This window comes from Cuculus canorus, chromosome 2 (assembly GCF_017976375.1).
Source record: "Cuculus canorus isolate bCucCan1 chromosome 2, bCucCan1.pri, whole genome shotgun sequence".
Classification (NCBI taxonomy): Eukaryota; Metazoa; Chordata; class Aves; order Cuculiformes; family Cuculidae; genus Cuculus; species Cuculus canorus.
In genome coordinates, this window is record NC_071402.1 from 114,158,483 (window position 1) to 114,181,323 (window position 22,841).

The 22,841-nt window shown below is 46.0% G+C and overlaps 1 protein-coding gene across 1 annotated transcript; it reads left to right on the forward strand.

Annotated features, from left to right (window-relative positions):
* The first annotated feature begins 6,756 nt into the window (after nucleotides 1-6,756).
* CLEC3B (C-type lectin domain family 3 member B) lies at nucleotides 6,757-16,023 on the forward strand. Its single transcript, XM_009571755.2, has 3 exons — nucleotides 6,757-6,917; nucleotides 11,286-11,384; nucleotides 12,719-16,023. Exons 1-3 carry the CDS (start codon nucleotides 6,812-6,814, stop codon nucleotides 13,117-13,119), a joined length of 606 nt encoding a protein of 201 aa, XP_009570050.1. The 5' UTR covers nucleotides 6,757-6,811; the 3' UTR covers nucleotides 13,120-16,023.
* The last annotated feature ends 6,818 nt before the right edge of the window (nucleotides 16,024-22,841 follow it).

A 22,841-nucleotide genomic window follows, 5' to 3' on the forward strand; every position in this document is an offset into this window, starting at 1 on the left:
CTTTATGAAAGCTTGCTTTAGCATAGTCTGTTGTAAAGACAAGCTAAGGGGAGCCAGAGCTCACTTGTGGCTCCTATGAAACTGGAGTGTGCAAGTCTCCTTTTAAGGGACTCTGCACCTTGATTTTACATAGGTAATATCTCATGGAGTTTCTGCATTTTCTCTGTAAATAGGAATTAACTGGAATTTACCACCTTCTGCTAGGACTGCCTTCAGATTTTCTTTTAAATTCGGCAGATGCTACCACCCTCCTCAGCAGCTCAATGTTCTCCAGCTCTGCCGTGGCACTGATTTACTTTGCATGTATAATAGTAAACAGCCACTGAGAGCCAGAGCAAAGGCAAGGAGTCAGTGTGATGTGGTAAAACCCAAGAGGAGAGCACCTCAGTCCTTACCCCAGAGCCTTGTTCCCTCCATTCCTTTGAAATGCTTGAGCGAAGTGCCAAAGCAGGTCTGCAGCTGGGACTGAAGCCCTTCAGCCATCCGCCTCTGGTCTGCTGGTTGTCCCTGCTCCCCTGCCCCTCACCTCCTGCCTGTTTGCACTCCCCAGCAGCGTGAGGCAGCTGTTACCTCTAAGGCAAAACAAGGATGCTTCCGTTAGCTGTGCCTCACAGTGGCAGGTGCTGCCTGCCTGCTCCCTGCTGTCAGGGTGGCAGCTGCCAGGGGCTGGTCTCAAGCTGGCACTTGAAAGGCCTGGTCCCTCATTCATTTTCTGTTAGTAAAGTCCTGGGCTCCCAGTCATAGTGGTAAGCCACAGCAGGGCACTTTGCCTACTCATCTTCCCACGGAGAGACTGCAGTACCTCAGTTTTTCCTTGGATCAGCTGCATTTCTAGCTAGCCAGTAACAAAGACATTTTTTGTTCCTGCAGAACAGAGGATCTCAAACGTGCTGCTGGTAATGACTCCCTGGTGATGGTTTCAACCTCAATTTCATCAGCTGGAACACTTTAAAAAGGCTGTGGTTGTCTTTCAAGCTCTGTGAACATCTCTGTTGCAATCCGTTTTTCAAGATCAGGGTAAAATCATCAGCTCCACAGGCACCCCTGAGTTTTCATGTCATGACATTTGTAGGTTGGATCTCCCTGATTTAGACCAAGAAGATCGTGGTTACTCCAGACCCTTAGCTAATACCTTGGGAGGGGAAAAAGAAACGGAATCTCTGCTGCTTTCTGAAGTACAGAGGCCCTCCTCCACCCAGTTGACATGGTGGTGACTGCAGCTGAACTGGTTGTGCACAGACGTTGGAGGTACTCAGAGTCATCAGCCTACGGGCCTCTCTTCCAGAGGAGCGCTCTCACTAAGTGTTCTTCGCTGTGTTTTGGCAAACGGTAAGGTTTTGGTGCTTCTAGGACTGGAAACCTATAGGTTGAAAAGTCATAATTTAAGTCCTACTTGTTTCCCCCCACCCTGAGAGAGACCAGCTTTAATCTGATGAGGCTTTTCGAGAACATGGGTTGCTTTCTTCCTACACAGCCTTTTCTCTGAACTGAAAAAAATCAGAAATTCATAAAGCTGATGCTCTAGTTCTCTTACAATCCCTAATTCAGCATCTGCAGCCATATGAAAGCAAACCAGTCGCTCAAAGGTGAGAACAACATGCAACAAAATCATAAGCTGGCCGAATGCTCTTTGCTTGTCAGTCCTAAAATACTGACTTTAATTTCAGTTGTGACTTCACTTGAGCTGATGCTGAGACAAGCATTTTTCATGCAGCTTGTTCAGCCTCCCATCACAATTGGGGATTTCTGTAGAGTTTTGATGATAAGACAGTTGACTACAGTTTTCCTTTGGCTGCGTGGGCTTTGGGACATGGACAATAAGCAGAAATGCAAGTCAGTGATGACTGCCAGGTTTACCTCTAGCCCACAGGAGCTGTATACTCTGAGCAGAAGGGGAGGTGAGTCCTTTGGCGTAGCTCCTTTTGGAAACAGGAGAATTTTGAACAGCTGGTGGCAATTGAACTCAATTTCTTCACATTTGGGTCTGGTTTAAGGCCCTAGGATCTTTAGCACCAATCCTTCTGTTCTGTGACGCCCCTGGTGAACGTGGGGTAGAGTTGTGAGCCATGGTTGCCACGGGATGTAATGGGAAGGCTCCTTCCTTGGGCTCAGAGCCAATTTCCTAAAGTTGGTGCTGGGAATAACGTTTTGGCAAAGTGCTGACTTCTTGGTTTTCCCCATCATTGTCCTTATGAAAACCACCCTTTCCTGAACTATTATCGCATTTCTTCTTGATTGGTCTCAAGAACAATGATCCATAGATTAGGCTTTTTCCATTTTAACCTGTTCTGATGTTGTTTATGCTGGTGGAAATCAGGAATGATGCCAGCAAGAGTTTGGGCAGCAGCTAGTGAATATCAGAGATTTTCTTCTGTTAGCCCCACTTCCTCGCAGCATGTTTTTTACTGACCACTGCTGTTCTCTCTTGTTCCTCTTTGAGGTTTCTATGGTCCCGCAGAGACATGGATCTTTCCCCTGCAGTGTGGATTTGGTCAAGGTAGCAGAGGTGTGAACCCAGTGTACTGGCCAAGCTGAGGGTGAAGCCACCCAGCTGCACAGCCCCCACCTAAAGATGCTTTCAGGTCTCTCCTTTGTTCTCGTGCTGTCAGCACCAGCAGGGGAGGTAGGAGTTTTCCCAGAGTAGGGGGCTGCAGGTGAAGAGTAAACCTCATTCGGCATTGTGGTGGCCTGCCTTTGGACTAGTAACTTAGCCTTGAAAAGCCAAGTCTGGTAATTGCTGATCTTGATTATATTATGTTCTCTAGTCCACCCTTCCACTTTCTAGCCATTGTGTGGTGTCACTGCCTCATTTCTTGGCTTAGCAATACCTGCTCAATTCCTAGGAGCCGAATCAAAACAGACTCTGATCTCGCTGCCCGTTTCCTTGCCTGGCTGGGCACGAAATCACAGGTCTGCATCATTGCCAGGAGCATCCAGCTTCCTTTTGTAGGCTTATTCCAGCCACTGTTTTGCTAACTGAAAGCTTTCCAAATTCAGCATTGCAGCCTACTTACTCGGTTTCCCAAAGCCACGTAAACTCTTCTGACTGCTTCTCTGCAGCCCTGGAGCAATTTCCATAAGTATACATTCTTCTGCCCTCTCTTTTCATGTCAAAACAGCTTCCTTACATCTAACAGGAGCCACTGTCTGTCTGACAGGCCCTAAAACAAGGGAGTAAAGTGCTTTTATAGGGATGTAAAAGTCGTAATTCCACAGACTTAAAAAATCATGGACAAAACCCTGGTTTCTTGGCATAATTATAGCTCTTCTCATTAACCTTTCCATGAATCTTCCATGAATTACCTGTTGCTCTTTCCCTCAGTGCTTGCTCCTAACAAGCCTCCCAGCTGTTGCTCCTCTGCTCTGACATTTGCTACTTCTTTCAGCCCTGAAGGGAAAGGCTTCACATGGCCAAAACCTCACTGCTGTCTTCCAATCCTATTAGTTCATCTAATAAAATGGTTTACCTCTGTCCACCTCCCACGCCTCCCTTACATAAGAAGCGTGAATCATCAGGATCTCGAAGGCATGATGTCTGCCCAAAGAGCCAACTTACAAAGGTTCATTGATATCCCCGTTATTTAACTGACACCGCAGCCTTGGGCTTCAGCAGGAGTCCGGGCAGGGAGTGGGCTGGGTACAGGTACCTCCAGCTTTTACATGGCCTTTCCCCGCAGCACCACCATTCTGGACCTGTTGCTGCAACACATCAGCTTAGTCCCATCAGGTGGGTTCATGAAACCTGCTGGCTGGTGCACAGAGAGACCTCCTTGGCCGCAGACCTTCAGGTTCTGAGAGGGGCTAACGGAAAGCCACCCTGCCCTTCTTGTTTCAGCTGGGGAACTGGAGAAATGAAACGCTCCAGTGGGTCCTAGCCACCCACAAACCTGTGGGTAGAGGTCACCATCAGACTCCACATCAGAGCCATCTGTTTCATGTGCAGCAAAGAGAGCATTTTGTTTTTTCCATAGCATGGCAGGACATGAATCAAAACGAAGGCAGGCAAGCAAATCTGCAGCCAAGGAAAACTGGGAAATGCTGAGTTACCAAAAGCACTTTGGATAGGTAAATGCTACTCGAGTGTCAAGAGAAGGGAACATGTTACGGGTTTGTAGGTGTCTGACATCTCTTGGGCCTCATCCCATTTGAGATAATCCAGGTGGGAGAATAGTAAATCTCCAAAGTAAATATTCTTAAGTTTAAATTTGATTGGGGCTGAGTGTATGTGGTAGAGGGGAGTCAAAATCAAACCCATCCCTTGCTGGCTTCAAAAGCTTGGACTGCAAGGGAGCTCTATTCAGGTAAGATATAAAGGCAGGGTTTTCCTTAGTCAGCTAAAGTGTAAGGCAGGGTCACACAGCCATGGCCAAGCTAAATCAACAGCAGCTCTTTTTCCAGCCACAGCACTGTTTGCCTGGTCTGGGTGGCATCTTGCCTTAATTCTTTAGAAAAGATTTCAGGTTAATAGCTGGTGTCAGATCACTTTGTTCTCCAAAATGCCCGCTTGTCCTCTCTCTACATGAATTTCTTCCACTTGCTCAGATTATTCCTGTTCCTCCCACAGGAAAGAATCACCCAGTTGTGCAGCAGCTGCTGAAGAACCACAGCACCCAAAAAAATGAGGCAGTTGTCTTGTTTTAGACTGGAGGACTGCTCTTGGAGCATCTGGGTTATGCTGAAGGCAGGCTGGGACCCTTGCAAGGTAAACCTGGGGAAAACAGCTTCCTATGGGATGTGTTTTCCTCCATCCCAGGTGAGCTCCTCGCAGTCATCTTTTACAGCTCTAGGGTATTTAGAAGCCCGAACATTCCCAAAACTGAGTGAAGAACCAAATTCCAAAGTATTTTCAGGGGCAAGACCCCCGAGGTACTTGGCCTGACTCCAGGGTTGTGGGTGTGAAGCATTAACCAGTTGTTATGAAGTCTCTTGTTGCTTTGAGAGGCCTGGTCACGAGGGGCATTGGTATATGCCATTTTTTTTAAGTACAGAGAACACCTGTGGATTTTGACTCTCAGAGATGCCAGAGTAGGAAAGGAAGTGGTCTAACACCAGGTAGGTGCAGCGCAGGCTTCCTTTTAGCAGGATGTCTGCACTAGCAGGTTGAACATCTTCCCAGCTCTCTTTGTTCCTGCTTTTGCCCAGGTCTGCTGAAATGCAGTCACTTTTACCTCATTTTTGGGACAAAGATGCAGGTGAATAAGCTGGGAGGTGAGATCACTTTCCTGCTGCCTGGTGGCGTGAGGCAGAGCCAAAATACCTCCAGGTCCCAACTAGGGTAGCGAAACGGGTTAAAGAGCCAACATGATGAGAAGCTCTCATGTTTGGTTAAAACCTTTGGAGCCATTGTTTGGTTTCCTGTCCTACAGAAATGAAAGTGTTTTTGGAAAAATGAAAAGCATGTGAAGCCGCCGAATGGTCTGGTGGTGCAGACACGTTTGCCACTGAAGGAGTCTTGCTCCTCTGGGTGATGCCACCTAGATGCCTTCAAGATCTCAGTGTGAAGCTGCTGCCAGGTGGCCCTGTGGCACTGGCCATTCCTATCCTTATGAAATTGCCACAGAGCTTGGCCGGAGTATGGCTAATGCACCTGTCCTCACATCTGAGGACTGGAATCGCCACAAGGAGAGTGATTTGCACTGGAAATCACCCAGAACTGGAATGTGAGCCCAGGGCTGGGAGTCACCTTCTGTCCCCAGCCACTAGTGCAAGGAAGAGCAGTGGCAAGTGCCGTGTCAGCCCTTGGCAGGGGGACTGCCACCAAGCTGCCCGGCATGGACACAAGCCAAAACCTTATCTTGCAACCAAAACATCGGAGCTGAGAGAAAGGAAAGGTGCAGCCACGTGTACCACAGGGCTGCTATGCCCAGCGTGTCCCTTTTGGAGGAGAGGCCTCAAAAATAGATGTCTAAACTGATGGCGTTGGAAGTTACCCTCAGCTTGTGGCTTTCCTGGAGCAAAAGAGAAATTACTGCTGGGGCAGAGGAGATAAACTGTGTGGCTGCTGTGGGATGGCTGTGAGTTAGCGCCGCCTGAAACCTGCCTGCCATCCCTGCAGGGAGTTTCACCCTCCAGAAAGAAGGCAAAGCTGGGAAGAGATGGGGATGAGGTGCTCATTCATCTCTCATGGAGAAGAAGTGACGGCAGGACAAGTCCATATGGAGCTGTATTTTTGAGGTGTAAGAGTTGTCCTCCGCTTTGAGCGAGGACTACTCTAGGAAAAAAGCTCTCTGGGCCTCCTGCCGCAGCACTGGGCTGGGGGATCACAGCAGGATACACCAGAAATCTCCATCACACCAGGGTGGGGGCCGCGGCAATTGGGTCCACCCCACTCTGCCACTGGTATCTGCGCATCCCTCGCAGGCAGCCCCTCTGTGGGGTGACCCAGGCAGGCTGTTCTCCCTCTTTTCTCTTGGCCACGCGAACTCCGTTTCGCACCTCACATCATTGTTGCCATTGCTGACATATGAGATCAAACCCATGGCAGTTTGCTAAAATCCATAGGAAATCATTCCACAGTTTTTCCTTATGTTTAACTTAGCAGACTTTCATTCCTTTCTTTGTGTGTTTCTTTTTTTTTTTTTTTTTAACAAAAACAAGCAGTGTGCTAAGAAACGCAAACCCGCTGGGATGTTTTCAGCCTTGGCTGGAGCTGCCTGAGCTTCCCCTGGGGCCGGGAGGCTGCCTCTGGCCAGGGCTCAGCGGGCAGCTTTCTGGGACAACCATTTCTGACTGATCCAAGGCGGTGTGAAGCCGGTTGTCTGAGGGCAGAGCAAAGCTGCTCCAACTCCACTCGACGTTAGACAGCAGCGGCATGGCACTCCGGGGAGTCTGCCTGCTCCTCTGCCTTCTCTCCCTCGCCCAGGTCTCCAGCCAGCAAAATGGCAAAGTCCGGCAAAAACCAGCAGCTTCCAAGAAAGGTAGGGAGCAGTAGCACCTTCTCTGCATGAAGGGGCTTCAGGGGGATGCAATTAACCTCGTTTTATAGAGCTTTAATGCATTTAATAAAGCTTTAATGAAATTTTTCTAAAAGCATCTAAAAACCTAACTCAATGTCTTTTTTTTTCCCCTGCTGTGGGAACGATTGCATAGCCCTTCTGTAAAATAGCAAGCATATTGAAATGGTTTTGGCAGGTTCCTACCTTGAATAAATTTGATGGGACAGCTTGGTCTGAACTTCAGCAGGCAAGTTATTTTCTATGTTATCTCTAGGGTTCGCCTCAAACTTCTCCTCTACTAAAATCTCCCTTTCTGCCAGCCCTACCCCTTCTCTTTCATTTTTCAGAGGTAAATAAGTGGCAGATGACAGACTGCTGTTGTAGATTCAGAGCCAAGAGTAGGCAGGTAATATGTAATCCATCCAATATCAACATGGATCTTCATTTTAAAACACTTGCCCCTGGTGTACATCAAGTCATACACGAGCACCAACTACCTAGGCTTACCAGAGGGCAATGCATGCAAAAAGATGCTTAAATATTCCTTTCCCTTGTGTTTTGGGGTTTTTTTCCCCTTCTCTTCCTTTTTTTTTCTTGCTACTGTCCCATCCTTTCTCCCTCTGACTCAATGCATATTAATTATAGGAGAAAGGTAAGTTTGCAGCCTGGCGGCGTGTGAAGCTGCCTGTCTGATGTATTCAACTGCAGTCACGTGGGGTTAGACTGCTTCTGGTGGGTGCTTGGCTGCTTGGAACGAAGCAGGGAGCGGTGAAGCATCCCAGGAATCCACTTGGCCACGCTGCTCTCTATGCTATTTTCGACTCATCCCATTCTTGAGAAATTTTTCCTTTTTCTTCCATTAGATCTTTCTATGAAATCCCTGTGTTGCTGCTTGTTCCATGTCTGTGGCTGTTTTCTAGAGCAAAAATACATCCTTGGGCTGGTGTAGGGTATATACGTGCATTGCTCATATCAGATACACTAGGAGGGAGAAACAAGTTTCTTACAGAAATCTTATTTTACTTTCTTTGTAAGCAGGTGGGAGAAAATTCAGGTGGGTGGAAGAAAAATCACCTTTCTGACAGGAAAATTAGGCTCTGATTATAAACACGTTTTTCAGAGGGAAGGGGGTCAACATTGTTTTTTCTGAAAATCAAGCCATCTGAAACAGTTGGTGTCATTTTTTTCCAGATAGCTTCAGGGTTTCTTTTCAAAGCAGAGGTCAAGTTTTCCTAAGGGAAAAGAACAAAATCCCCCAAACTTGGCATTTTTTGGCCAGCTGCATCCAGCCCAGTGGCTAGTCCAGCTGCCCTTCCTTTACTGGAAATTTCCAGCATCTCTTGGTTAACTTTTTTTCTGATTTTTACCAACACCAGGGGTGGGGAAGGAGAGAGGAAAATGCTAAAAATCCCCTTCGAGGCTCCTTTTTGCCCCAGCTCCTTGCCACATCCAAGCCTACCTGGCCACTACCGCAGGGGCTGGGGCTCAGTCGCTCCTGCCCTGGGTGAGAGAAAGATGGCCCTGTCCCACCCCCAGCACCATTCCAGACCCCCAGCAACCCCTGAAACCATGGGGGGGTTGAGGTAGATTTATTTTGTTGTACTATGTAGAGCCAAACCACAAGTGTTAGAAAAGATGATGATTTGAGGCAAGCTTTTTCTCTTATTATTCTTTTATTTGTTTTGGGTTTTTTCTCGTGTTTTGGTTTCTTTTCTTCTTTTTTTTTTTTGTAATTATTGCTTACAATTGGATCTACTTCAGAACAAAAATGGTGCTGTTTCAACATGAAAAAGTCAAACCATAGCATTTAGAAAATGCTGAGATAGCACATTCACTTTGCCTGCTGCTTTTTTTTTTCCCTCATCAAATTGCTCTCCAGTGATTTTCCCGGATGCATTGGTTCCGCAGACTCTCCCTGAACCCTGATGTCTTGGGGGGGAAGATGGGATTTATCCTCCTCCAATACCCCTGGAGATCTCATCCAGAAAGGCGTGTAGGGGAGGTGGAAGACATGGTGATGAGCCCCTTGAGCTTGGGGCTCCCATTGGTCACAGCCATAACAATGTGCTGGAGGCACAGGAGGGAGAGTCTTTGTGTAACTCTTGTGTATTTTTAAGGTAATTGGAGCTGGCCCTCTGAGTCTGGATACTTAAATCAACAGCTCCTGAGGCTGCCCAAAATTCCCATGTAATCTTGGAGTTCAAGTGCTCTTCCCAGGAAATGCCCCTAAATATTTACATTGATATAAACCCAGTGTGGATATATTCAATTCCCTGCTCTGATCCAGGGACAGACTGTGATGTGGGATGACTTTTCTGTCTGGTACATTCAGGGAAATGCCTGGTGTCAGAAGAAATACCAATGGCCAGGGAGGCTTAATGGCATACATTGGGAACTACAGTGATGTTCAACCTGCCAGGGGACATAAACGTCTTCCCATGAATGATGCCGACCCAGGCAAAGCTAAGCAAACCAGATATAGGTCCAAATTCCATACAGTAGTTAGATAATAAAAAAGAAGGAAGTAGAGAGAGATTTGGTTGTTATTCAGCATATAATTAGAACAAGGAGAAACATGAGAGTGCTCCCATTTGCAGCATCAAATACGTTACTGGCCAGGCCTTCAAACCAACAGATTACTGTGACCCACATCCTTCTGTGAGTCTCCTTTTCAGATCGCCTTTGCTCATACTTAATCCTCCTTCTCACAACGACCCGCTCCAGCTCCAACAGGCAGCCTTGGCAGCCCCCATGCTGGCTTCAGTCACAGCAAACCCAAGCTGTAAAAAAGCCTTAATCACGCATTTCAGGAGGTGAGCCTTGAGGAAACAACAGCGCAGAGACAAAATCCTCTGGCAAAAATATAGAAAATTTGATGTTTTTTGATATAGCTGAGGTACTTGCTTTGTAGCTGAAGTGCAAATTAACCACTGCAGGATCTCCTTGTGACAGCCCAGCGAATGTGCTAACACCTTGTGGCCCAAGGCTTAGAAACAAGGTGGTGAAAAGAGGCAGGGTGCTTAGATAGTTATCAAGGAGATGCATTATCTTATGTGGCAGGGAACAAACCTAGATGGGAACAAGCCACCAAAGTCAGCTGGAACAATGTAAGGAGCTGTCCCAGCAAGACGCACGTGTGGCATCTTGCCACAGACCTTGGACGTTATTTAAACCCAAGGGATATTTGTTCTGCTGCAAGACAGGCTTGCATGTTAAAAAAAAAAACCAAGCCAGCATTAATTAGCTGTTTCCCACAAAGTGTTTTCATCAAAGGCACCAAAATAATAACTAGTGCCTCAGTGTTAAGTGAATTCATTAAAGGTAATTGAGCAATGAGTAGAGCAGCTTAATGCCCTCCCCCTGGTGTGTCTGGCTTTTCATATTCATAGCACCATGTAATCTTTGGGCTGGTGGGTTTTGTCTGCTTCCAAGCTGCTTCCCCACGTACCTGACTTGATGCCTTGGCTCCCTATCTCCTGGACCTTCAACCAAGCCCATCCTACTGTGTTTATGGGCAAACTGTCCCATTTCCTTTCATCCCACGAGGACTACCACATGCTTATGACAGCAGGAGGAAAACAGTAGGAGCAGCAGAGATAGCTTAATGAATATAAACACCTCGATGTCCAATATCCCACCACCTCCAAGGCATAATGGTCCTTTTGCTCCTAGACAAGAGAAATCCAAGTACTGATTAATAGCCGATTGGAGCTGTTGCAGAGGTGACATGCCTAGCAAGATGTAAGCTTTAGAAGCAGGCTGTGACCGACTTCAAGGCCCAGAAAGCATCTTCTTGCAGCAGGAAAGCAACTCTCGGTAGCTTTTTGATACAGGCATCAGGAATGCTGAAGGCAGAGGTGGGGCAGAAGCATCTGTGATGATCTGAGGGATGGCATGGTTGGTGAGCATCAGCAGGAAAATGCTTTGCCTGCTAGGCTGTTGCTCAAGTATTAAGAGGCTGGAAGGGCTGTGGTACTTTCCCAAGATCTGCCCCTGCACCACAAGCCACTCCATTGTGGCTTTCAATGCTCATGTGCACCTCCCTCCCAATCCTACTCCAGGCACTGCAGTGGCAGCTTAAGGGGAAACTCCCGGTCCCATGAAGCCCCACGGGGTGCGAAGCCCTGAAACCCAAACTGAGAGAAATGTGTTGATGGTTGAACAAGGCTAGCGAGCAAACGCTCACTCTGATAGATGTGCAAGGGGACAGACATTCACTTTTGTGGATCCCTTTAGTTTGTCCTTCTCTACGGTTAGATAAATGGGAAGTTTTAATGACAGGAACAGCTTCAGCTGTCTCTCCTGGGGGCCCTGCCGATATTTATTCTCCTCCCTTGTTTTTTCCAACAGAGGGTGTGAGCCTCAAAATGATTGAAGACCTGAAGGCCATGATTGACAACATCTCTCAGGAGGTTGTGTTACTGAAGGAAAAACAAGCACTCCAGACAGGTAAAGACTGCTGCAGAAGGCATGGCTTTTTCTCTGGGAGCAGAGCTGCTTATAAAGCAGCTACAATTGCTCTACATGTTCAACAAGAGGTGCCCAAGCACCCTGCAACAAGAGTCCGTCACAGGGAATGAGCTGGGGAATCAAAGCAAAGTGTGGGCACACTGCAATTCCTCCAGGCAGCTGGAACTCCTCAGGCAGTTAATGACATGAGTTGTGCAGTGTAAGGCTCCCCTCTTTATGTGCTAGAGCTTCCCATCTGTAAAGCTATGGATATTTCAATGAGATTGAGCCAGATGTTCATTTTCCTTTATGAATCAGGAGAACTGGCAATGGATTAGTCAGTCAAATGTAGTTTAGTCTATTGTCTGAAACTCATTGAAATGGTTACCTGGTCTCTTATACATACCCTGGTATTGCTTGACAGGAGGTCAGTCCCACCATGCTTAACTTAACACATATGGAGGACAGCCCTAAAATGTCCATCTTCCAGCCATGCTCCACAGTTATTCTTTGCAAACTCCATCAATAGGAGAGGGATTTGCAGAACATGAAACAGAAATAAGATGTAAATGCAAGTTAAGGAGACTTTTATCCTTAATAGAAAAGAAACACAAGCAAAATCAAGGCTTTAGTTCCAAGCTCACATTCATTGAGATGTAATTGGTTTGTATATTAATGTGTGGCTCTGATTAGTTATTGTTTGGCTAAAGTACCCTGCACTCTCAGGGTTTAGAGCTTAAAGGAAAAATAAGACAAATTGCTGTTCTTAACAATAAAATCAGAGGCAAATAGATATTTCTTCAGAAGCCCTTGAGCTATGCAAGCATAACACTTCTGATCAAAGCCTATTAAAAAAGACATTTTCCTCATGCTTGCATAATCAAGATGATTGAATTGGCATTACAGACTTTTTTTCCAAAATGCTCCAACACCTGGCATTGTCCATCACAAACCTTAACTCCAAAGAACTTGCCAGAGAAAGCATAGCAGCAGCTGAAGAAGAGTGAAGCCAGGGGAAAGGTGATGAGGACCACACTGTGCCTCTGCTCTGACAGTCAGAGCCCGTGAGGGTGGCAGGTGCACCCAAAGAACCATTTTTCCCAATATTTTGCAGATGGGGAGGGCATACCCCCATAGCCATGCCCTACATGGGATGGAGAGGGCCTCTAGGACTCACGTGCTGCTGAGGGTGGTACTGTGGGTTGCTGTGCAGCCTAAGAAACTAATTTCGTAGTTTTGCTGCTGTGTGTATTGCTGCTGCCTTTTCCTGGGTGCTGTTTTTAAAACAAATACCCTTTCTGTCTTTTTGTTCTGTTCCTGTGATAACCTCTCAGTTTGCCTGAAAGGCACCAAAATTCACCTAAAATGCTTCTTGGCATTTTCGGAGACCAAGACTTACCACGAGGCCAGCGAAAACTGCATCTCCCAAGGTGGCACACTCAGCACCCCCCAGAACGGGGAGGAGAATGATGCCCTCTACGACTACATGCGGAAGAGTATTGGCTCCGAGGTGGAGATCTGGCTGGGCCTCAATGACATGGCAGCGGAGGGCAAGTGGGTCGACATGACGGGCAGCCCCATTCGCTACAAGAACTGGGAGACTGAAATTACCACCCAGCCTGATGGCGGCAAGCTGGAAAACTGTGCAGCCTTATCAGGGGCCGCGGTGGGCAAGTGGTTTGACAAGAGGTGCAGAGACCAGCTGCCCTACGTCTGCCAGTTCATGATCGTGTAGTGGTGATGGTTTCCCATGACCCAGGTCTAACCCCTTGGCACCAAGATTATAAAGGTATAGGGACGTGTACTCGTACATGTACGTATGCACACTCACACATCTATGTTCAAGTAGAGTCACTCTTTGCAAAGAAAGTCATCACAGTTCGGTATGAGATTAGAGCACGTTAGAGCATTTCATTTGGCCACATCCAGCCCCATTAGCAGCTGCATTGTTCTCCTAAGGCAAAATTTATAGATATATTTTTTTACACAGGGAATTTATTAGGATAGCTCAGATGTTTTGGCAAAGACAGCAGACAGCTCCCCCAGCTGCCCAGGGCTGTCACTATGCAGCATCCTTTCCCACCTTGCTGAGCTTCTTTGGGACACCAGCAAAGCTAGTTCCCACTTTCTTCTCTTGTTTTGCTTCCTCATAAGCCCTGGCAGCAAGGCTCGTGGGACTGAGGTCCTTGCCCTGCACAGCACCCAAATTCATATACTCCTGGGGACTGAAGCCCTGGCTCAATGAGCAGAGGGAGTCACACATGCTTGGTGTCAAGAGATACAATCAGGCTTATTGGCTGCATAACAGCAGCCACTGGGTTGTCTGACTCTTCCAACTATGCAGATAAGTGAACTAGCAAGTAAAAGGCATGGGTTGACTTACTGAGAAGGAGGATGTTGTTTTTAGAAGCATTCTCCATTTTGTTGGTCCTTTTCTCATCAGTCAGAGGCCAACGTTTCGCTCATTTCAATGCGACAGCTAGACACGCAGCCAGATCCTTTAAAAGAAAAAATACATCAGAAGTTTTATTTATCCTCCAGCACCATGGAGGAGGCAGTGACGACTTACATGCTTGAAAATAGAAGGTGAACATAGTAGGTAAATAACAGAAATGTAATGCAATTAGGAAAGAGACTGCCACATAAAAAACAACTGTCTATTGAAAATGAACCCAAGAACAAGTCACTTTAGCAGCTTTAGGAATCCCCTGACCTATTTCAGTGATGCAAACCCAGCTGAAATGCTCCTTTGTTGGTTCAGGCAAAGCCCTCAGAAAACATGAATCTGCTGAGTACTCTTTGGGCCAATAAAGTCATCCCTAGCTGATGGCCTGGCCAAAGTAAATTTTTGCTGAGGAAAGGGTTAAAAAAAAAATATATAAATAACTTGAAATAAACAGCAATGATGAGAAAGAAGTTCAGGTCATCCCAACAGCTTAACAAAACTTTGCACAGATTTGCTGGCTGCAAGGTACCAGCGATTCTTTGCAGTTCAATGCTTGGTAATAACCCCTCCAATTTGGGTCACATCCCCAGAACTGCCAGGGTGTTGGGTGTCAAGACATGATGTTCTTGGGGAACCCATGGGAGATATATTTCTATTTGCTGTTTTCTTTAAAAACAGCACAATGGTAGGTATTCCAAGATGTCAAGTGGGAGATCCAAGCTGGAGGGATCAAAAACCACAGGCACATAGAGTGCACACTTCCAAGGCTGTCAGTATTGCCAAACTCTCCGCTGTTCAAATTACTATAAAATAAATACATATATAGCTTGCTGAAGGAATGGAGTTGTGTCAATGTGATTGGAATGTTTTCTTCTCGCATTTCTCTTCAGAGCAGCTCAAAGGACCTGTCACAGTCAGAAATATCAAAGGCAGAGGGGAAGAGTGGAAAGTGAGAGCCTCTCACCCTGGGATACGGTTTAGAGGATTTCCACTTCTCCCTCTTATCATCCCAGTCACATGCCACACGCAGGATACAGGCAGGGAATCCTTTCATAGGCAAGCAAGATTTCCTTCATCCCCTCCTGTTGTTGTTGGGAAATGTCACTCCAAAATATAAGCCAGCCTAGAAGAAAGGCCTTTCACTTGGTTTCATTTGGCAGTGGTGCCAGCAGAGGTGGCACCTGAGATCCCAGCATGGAGCCAGCACTTCCCAGGCTGCCTTCCACCTCCTCTGCAATGAGCAGAGCTGCAGTAGCACTGAGCATCCCTCTCCTCCCCACACCGACATGGTGATGGCTTCTTCCTTCTGATCCTCCTCCTCAGGGTCCTATGAAGGAGAGAGACCATACATGAAGAAGCCAGTTCTTCACACCGGTCTGGGAGGTTTAAACTGTTGCAGAACTGCACATGAAATCCATCTCTTTTGCACACGAGGAGAGCCCTTTTGCAGACTCTGGGCCCCGATCCTGAATGTTGCCAAGGCTTTTTGCTGTAGGTCATGGTTACACACTACAAGCCAGCTTGTCTCAATATAAACCCTCTAGTTCCCTTGGCAGAAGATCCCTCTGTGTTTTGAGATACATGAGTGCAAAGCAGCAAAGCTGGAAGTGTTGCTGGCTTTGATCCTGACTGGTCATAAACCACAAGGTCTTAAAACACAAATGTGTGGTCAGAGAAATAAACAGAGGGCTTTTGTTGGAGTCCAGAAACTAAAGAGGTGTGCTGTGACAGACACAGACGCTAGCAATGCTGAGCTTCAGGGAAGACGTGGGTGCTGTAGCTGGACCATCTCGCTGCTTGGAGTGCAAATCTGAAAAACATTTGTGGAGATCAATGCCAAAGGACATTCCCAAAGAGGACATTAAGAAGTCAATCTGTCAAAATCTAGATAATAACAAGTTGCACTCAGCAGATTTCTTGCTGGTATCTCTCTTGCACTCTATTTTCACATAACTGCACTCTTGCCAACATTATTCCTCACAGATGTTTTTCTCTTCTGAAGCTGGAAGGAGCACGAGGAAGGGCTGGCATTGCTCCTGCCCTATTTGTTGGACTCACGATGCCAAACCTGACCTTGCAGCTCCAGGGTTGCATTCATGAGTTTAATATTTTTCTACATATTTCTCCTTACTGTACATTATGAACTACAAATTTTCTTTTAAAAGCCAAAGAAAAAGGATTTCTGGAAGAGTCCTCTTCCTTGTTTACCACAACAATGTTTTTTTAATTATTATTCGTTTGTGGCCAACCCTGTGTTTTGTGCTCACAGTGAATGCTGGGGTGGAGGGGTTGAATGGGGAATGCTGGCTGCCACCACTCCAGCATCGCCCGTTGGGAACTGCCCGAAGCAGATGGGGTCCATCTGCTGGAGGATAGGACAAGCATGAAGTTTTTGATCTTCCATTAGATCTTTTTGGCACTTAAACTGGAGAAGAACACCTGCTGTCAGCAAAGTGGGGTCTCAACCAAAGGCATACAGACTAATGGAAAGAAACCTCAGCTCTTCCCCAAGAAAAAGAAATGTGGAAGTGGTCATGCCTGAAATAACTTATTGCAATGATTGCCGTCTCAAGTGAACCTCATGATATTAAAATAGATGTTGTGTAAGCTCTTGTGCCACTGATCAGGCTGCACAGCTGCCTGTGGCTTTGTAACACAGCAGAGGAAAGATAAACCATGAAATGTGCATTTATTTATATAAACAAAATACAAAAGGTTACCAAGTGAGCCCATAGAAAGCATTACCCCAGCACTACACCATCCACAGTTGGCTGCAGTAGAGCTACGTTAATCTACCCAACTGATTGCCCTGACCTCCATTCACCAGGGTCCTAGGGTACGGGCAAAGGACCAAATGGTTACAAGTACAATGGTTAACAGTAAAATGGTTAATACCTTTCTAAAATATCCCTCCAAGCAAAGGCCAGAGCAGCACACTAATAACACGTCAGTGCCTTGGCCAGCAGCCAGCTTGCTTTTGGCTTCGGTCAGTAAATGGGGCAGGTAGCACTTAGGAGTCACAATCCAAAACCTTGTTTTGATCCCTGAACATTTTTTAAGGGACTTGATCCTTAAACAGTCCCAGGTAAGCTCAGATCAAGAAAGTCTGGTGAGGTGGGAAAAGATCCCAAGCAAAAAGAGGGAGAAAACTCACGCTCAGAACAAGGAACCCAACTCCACGCATCTGCTCCCTGCTCCTGTCTGCTCAGCCTAGGGGGGTTTTCAGACCCAAGTCTCCCACCTCATCAGATGTAGTTTCTCCCTATTATCTTTTGCAAGAAACATCTCCCAAACACTTCTGTTCCTGCCTGCGGCAAGGAGAAGGCACTTCTCACCTCTAGCTGTGGGATACGACCACCAGTAGCACGCACCTCAAAAGGAAAGGGGCATCTCCAAGCCTGCAGCACTGAGCCTTAATATTCCCATAAACTTTACTGTTTGGTCTCACTCCCACATAAGCACAGAACCCCACTTCAGTACCTGACTTCTCAGTATCTCCTTTTGCAAATAAAATAAAAAACAAAATTAAAGTTACATTTCTCCAGAAGCTCAGAAGCCAACACAGGCAGGGAAGAAGCATAGATCTGTGAAGATCAGCAAACAAGGGTAAGCCAAACAACTGCTGGGAGCATAAATATAAAACAGTTGGAGGTCATCATACTGACAGAGAGCAGAAAAATTATCTCCTTGGGGACAGAAGTTAAAGCAGTGGATGAGAAAATATCAGATTATGGTGTACAGAGAAAAAAAAAATAGTGCTTTATTCCCTAACAACATCCAAAAGTACCTCCAGTTTAGAGGTACCTGGAGGGAATCCAAATGTAACGGTCGGGGGCTGTGGCAAATATAGATAAAAACAAAATCACAAACATCTTAGGTGTGACTCACACACAGTAGCCTTGCCTCTCTGTCCTGCACCTCCTTGTAACCTCCCACGTTCACGCTTGCATTAGAGGCTTGGTCTATCAGTTCTGGTGGTGACTCTAAGGCGCCCACTGACTGCAGCCTGGGTGGACACCAACCAACGCTGTACCCTCAGTGTCCAGCCTCACCCCAGCAAGGAAACAAAAACTCAGAGATGACTGTGCTGCCAAGAGGTGAGGTCAACTGCTAATTGCAGAAAATACCTGCTTTCTCTTCAGGCCTCTTATAAAGCCAGCCCTGAGCCCGTTGAAGAGAACAAAACACATAAGCCACTTGCCAACCTTGCAGGCTGGCGATGAAGAACATGTCTCAGGAGCTATGTTTAGAAAACACTGTTTGGGAAGCACTACATCTTGTGAAATAAAATGCAAAAGGGGAAATAAAACCTACACTGCCTACTGCTTTGCAGAAAAGCCCCGAGGCCAGCTTAGTTTTCCCACTGCAGTAATAGGAATTCTTCTTACTTCTGGCACATCCATCAACCGGGATCCCAAAAGCAAGGTCTCTGGTGTTCAATATTGTACCCCATTTCTGTGTTTCTCATGATCGGTGAGGCCATGTCTGGAATGCCCGGTCCAGTTTGGGGCTCCCCAGTACAGCGTGCAGGACATAGACTTTCTGGACCGAGCACATAGTGAGGGCAACAAAGATGATAAAGGGATTAGGGCAACTGTCTTGTGAGAGATGGGACTGCTCGGCCTGGAGAAGAGAAGGCTCAGGGGTCTTATCCACATATCTAAATGTTTGATGGAGACAAGTAGAGAAGACAAAGCCATAGGCACAAACTGAAATAAAGGAAATCCTGCTTAAACAGAAGAGAAGCCTTTTTCCCTCTGTAAGAGAGGTGAGATCCTGGCACAGGTTGCCCAGAGAAACTGTGGAGTCTTCATTCTTTGAGATACTCAGATCCTGACTGAACACAGCCCTGGACAACCTGCTTCAGGAGAACTTGCTCTGAGTAGGAGGTGGGACCAGTGATGTCCAGAGGTCCCTGACTACCTCAACTAGTCTGTGCAGACATGGAGACTGAGCAAGGGATCCTACCTACACAATTGGGTCCTCTTCTACAGTCACAGGGCAGAAACAAACATTTTGGGGGAGACAAATAACCTCAGGAATCTGATGGATGAACTGTCATGCAAAAGCCTTCCTACAGAGTAAGGTTATCAAGAAAGCTGATAAAATAATCTCTTGTGGAATGTAATTTCTGTACTATGACACTGCCAGAGCTCCAGTAGATATGATCACACTCAGCAGAGCAGCAAGAAAAGAGCTGAAACTTCATTTAGCTGTTTCAACTGAAAGGAAACTGAAAAAACTCCACTAAAGAATCACAAACCAAATACGATGTATCTATATATTAAATAATCAGTCTCAACACACAATTCACAAGTGGGTAGATGCAGTTGTGAATCAGCTCAACCATAGTGACAGGTCTGCTTTATTGTTAAAGCAAGATGGGCCACGGGCAGCTTGAATTTCATCTGGATTCATGTGCAACCTGGACACTGCTCCATCACCAAGAAGGCTTGGATCCAGACCCAATACCCATGCCATATCCAGCCTTGAGTGCCGACCCACGCTGACAAAGGGAATTCAAAGCCTGGGAGATGATGAGTGCCACAAGCACTGAGGTGCTGCAACCCACATCTGTAGACACAGGGTCTTGCACTTTGCTTTATAATATGTCAGAGCAGAAAGCCAAACCGTCAAGTGGGTAGACCTTAAACCAGTCAACTTTTAGGAAACGTTCCAGAAATAGCACTGGTTCTAAAGACAATTAAACAATGGGCTCCATTGAAGAGCGAGGACTTGGAAAGAGCTGTGTGGGTGGGGTGCTATGTACCTAAAGTGAGAGACTGACAGTTTTCTACACAGCCTAGAAACTGACCTTGCTTTGAAAAATGAAGCAGAACAACGATCAATGCTTTTTATTCCTAAATTAAAATGTATGCACCCAAAAGGCACGCAAACACAGCGAATAATTGTAGCATATCACTGGAGAAAGAAAAGCAAACCTGAAAGCATGTCACTGGGGGAGAAAAACCTACCCTACATATAAAATGTGGAAAGCTTGAAAACAAAAATAAATATTACTGAGAAATTTTCCTTCTCTTACACATTCACAGGAATTGTTATGCCAGCCTATACAAGCAATTAATTTTTAAGCCTGCTGGAACTGCAGATGTAGGTAGTGTCCACAGCCAGATGTAAAACCAGGTCATGGCTTTTATGAAGTGATTAAAAAAAAAAAACCAACTTAGTTTCTTATTTTAATAGTTCTTGTAGGATGGAGCAAGCTGGTCAAATGACGGAGACAGATGGCCCCAAGTCACAGGAAAACTGAGAAGCCAGCCCACCTCCTTCCCTCATACCTGGAGGAGGAGGACACAAGAGGTGGCAGCTATCTTGCTCTAGCTCATACCAAAGTCTGAGGCAGAGCTCAAGATCGTGAGATATTGCTCTGTGATAATGTGTCCTCTCACCGCTCACTGTGGAGAAACAGCACCTGCCAGATGTGGAGCTGAGGACAAGTCTTTTCCTGCTCTCCTTCCCCTTTCCCAATGCCCTGAATTCACGCTCCTTGGGGATTAAAGTTGATAGCACCAGGCACAGGGACATGAAGTTGCATAAAAATTATCTATTAAAACCAGCCCCATACACAGCCTGACAGTTTCCCAGTCTGCGTATCAGTTATCCAGCCATGGGAACAGCAATATATCAGAGCTTATCTGCACACATCTTATTTTTCAGCAAGCCCACTGCTTCCTCAGCTACATTCCCACAGAACAGAGCAAGCTGGGATATTAAGTGTAGCATCGAGGTACATAACACAGCACTGGGATTTCAGCTAACAACAACTAACGAGGAATTACATATGTCTGGAACCTCAAGCCAAGCTCGGTCCAGGAACCAAGCTCTCAGTTAAATTCAAGCCTTCCCAGGCAGATAAAACAGGGACCACAGCACCCAGACCTTCTTGCCCCTGCTCATCTCACATACAAGTTACCATGAACTCACTCTGCAGTTTCTTTTAGCAGAGCTGCAGGGAAAATCCAGCTTTGCCAAAGGAGAGGGAAAATTTAAAGACTACCAGGTAATAATATACCTTTCAGGCCATTGCCATAGTCGTGCCCAGAGACACTAATGCTATTTTTTTTATTCATCAGGAAAGGCACCCAAGGCTGTGTGAACATCACTCTGAGGAGCTGGTTTAGAGACACAGGCTGGGAAAAGGACAAGGACAAGGACAAGGCAGGGCTCCCTGGGCAGCTGGTACCCAGGCACCATGTATGTCCAGACATCTGCCTTAGGGCTGCGATCGTGGTGCAGAGGGCACCTGAGTATTATAGACATTGCAGTTCTGGGACTTCAGGTTTGAAACCTGCACAACAAAAGATAACACACAAACAAAACCTCAGTACAACACTGTTCTTCCATTATATTACCATGCATTAGCTGTACCAGTAATTTCATAGCAGGGTTGGCACATTTACTGCAAGCATGACAGCAGCAGCAGACCGCAGCAAATGCTATTACAGCAGTAGCTTTGTGGAAAAGGATGAAATTTAAGCATCCAGGCAGAAACACACCCAATCTCGCTGTGCAGGAGGGCTCCTCTTCTCTCTCTTGCTTTCCCCAGCAGTGATCGAGATGTGACCAGTTTCTTAGCCAAAACTCAAACAGCAGGCTCCAGTTCTGAGACCACCTCAGTTAGGGTCCACCATTAATGTCGACAAAGATAGTACCTCATGTTCCCACTGTTGTACAAGGTTATCTAAAGATATTAATAGAATCGTAGAATTCCAGGTTGGAAGGGACCTCAAGGATCATCTGGTCTGACCTTTTTTGGTGGTACATAGTTTAAATGAGATAGCCCAGCACCCTGTCAAGCTGAGCCTTGACAGTGTCCAGTGCAGAGCAATCACCACTTCGCTGGGGAGATTATTCCAATGTTTAACTGCTCTCATGCTGAAAAATTTTCCTCTGGAATCCAATCAGAATCTTCCAGGAGCAGTTTATACCCATTACTCCTTGTCTTTTTCGTGTGACTCCTTGTGAAAAGGAAGTCTCCATCCTCTTGGCAGACACCCTATATATACTGGTAGATGGTAATAAGGTCTCCGCTAAGCCTTCTCCTCTCAAGGCTGAACAAACCCAGTTCTCTCAGCCTTACTTCATATGGTAAGTTTCCTAGTGCTCTGAGCAATCTCTCAGTAAAGGTTAGTATAGAGTAGTCATTTAAATAAATATTATGGCTAGGGGTGGAGATTCAATAGAGGGGTACAACTTCAACTAATGTCATCAAAAGCAACTGCTGGCTTGGGAATGCCTAAAGTTAGCACACTTGGTCCTCATCATCCCCAAAAGCCCAGCACAGCCTGCCTACCTGCTGCACCTACATAATGTTGGCAGGAAAAAAGGTGATTGTGATTTGCCAGGAATGGTGAAAGCTTCATTCACAGCTCCTGCTGCAGCAAAAGAGATCCTCCTCTTACATCTGCATCCTCACAATGATGACATGAGACAATGTAAAATTTGGCATACATTATTAATTGTTACCAAGAAATACCAGAATGAGGTGAAATTACCTCTGAAGGAACCATATAGGAAAATATCTACCCTCAGAATAAGCGATTAGCTCCACCTTAATGATTAAAACTAAAATTTCTGAGTCTTTACAAGAGCCAAGAGATGCATTATTGTCATTACCTTTTTCTGCTTTGATGTAGCAGGAGGATGAACATCTCCTCTGTTTTGTTCCTCAGTGACAGAAAGCCATGGAGTCATCACCTTCGCATCATCTAAAGCAAAGTGTGAAGTGGTGGAGACTTTTTTACTATGGTAAATGTCAGTGAGGCAATTATGGATTTTGTAAAGCACATCTTGGAGAGAGGTTACTGGTAGCAACATGATTTGTTGCAGCATTTGTGGACCTGGCTTATTCCTCTGCACACTTCCAATCTAATGTGGCGTCTAGTTAGTTATTACTCATACAAGAGGTCATTTCTGTCAAGAGAAGCAATAGTCTCAATAATAGTTTGAGTTTTTCCTACATCTATTAATGTTTTCCCATGTACTTCTCC

What these genes read in the sequence shown, in the direction of transcription:
- CLEC3B (XM_009571755.2), top strand. Translation starts at nt 6,812, where the DNA reads ATGGCACTCCGGGGAGTCTGCCTGCTCCTCTGCCTTCTCTCCCTCGCC. An exon ending in ACCAGCAGCTTCCAAGAAAG is followed by an intron (nt 6,918 to 11,285) that starts GTAGGGAGCAGT and finishes TTTTTCCAACAG; the next exon opens with AGGGTGTGAGCCTCAAAATG. An exon ending in AAAACAAGCACTCCAGACAG is followed by an intron (nt 11,385 to 12,718) that starts GTAAAGACTGCT and finishes ATAACCTCTCAG; the next exon opens with TTTGCCTGAAAGGCACCAAA.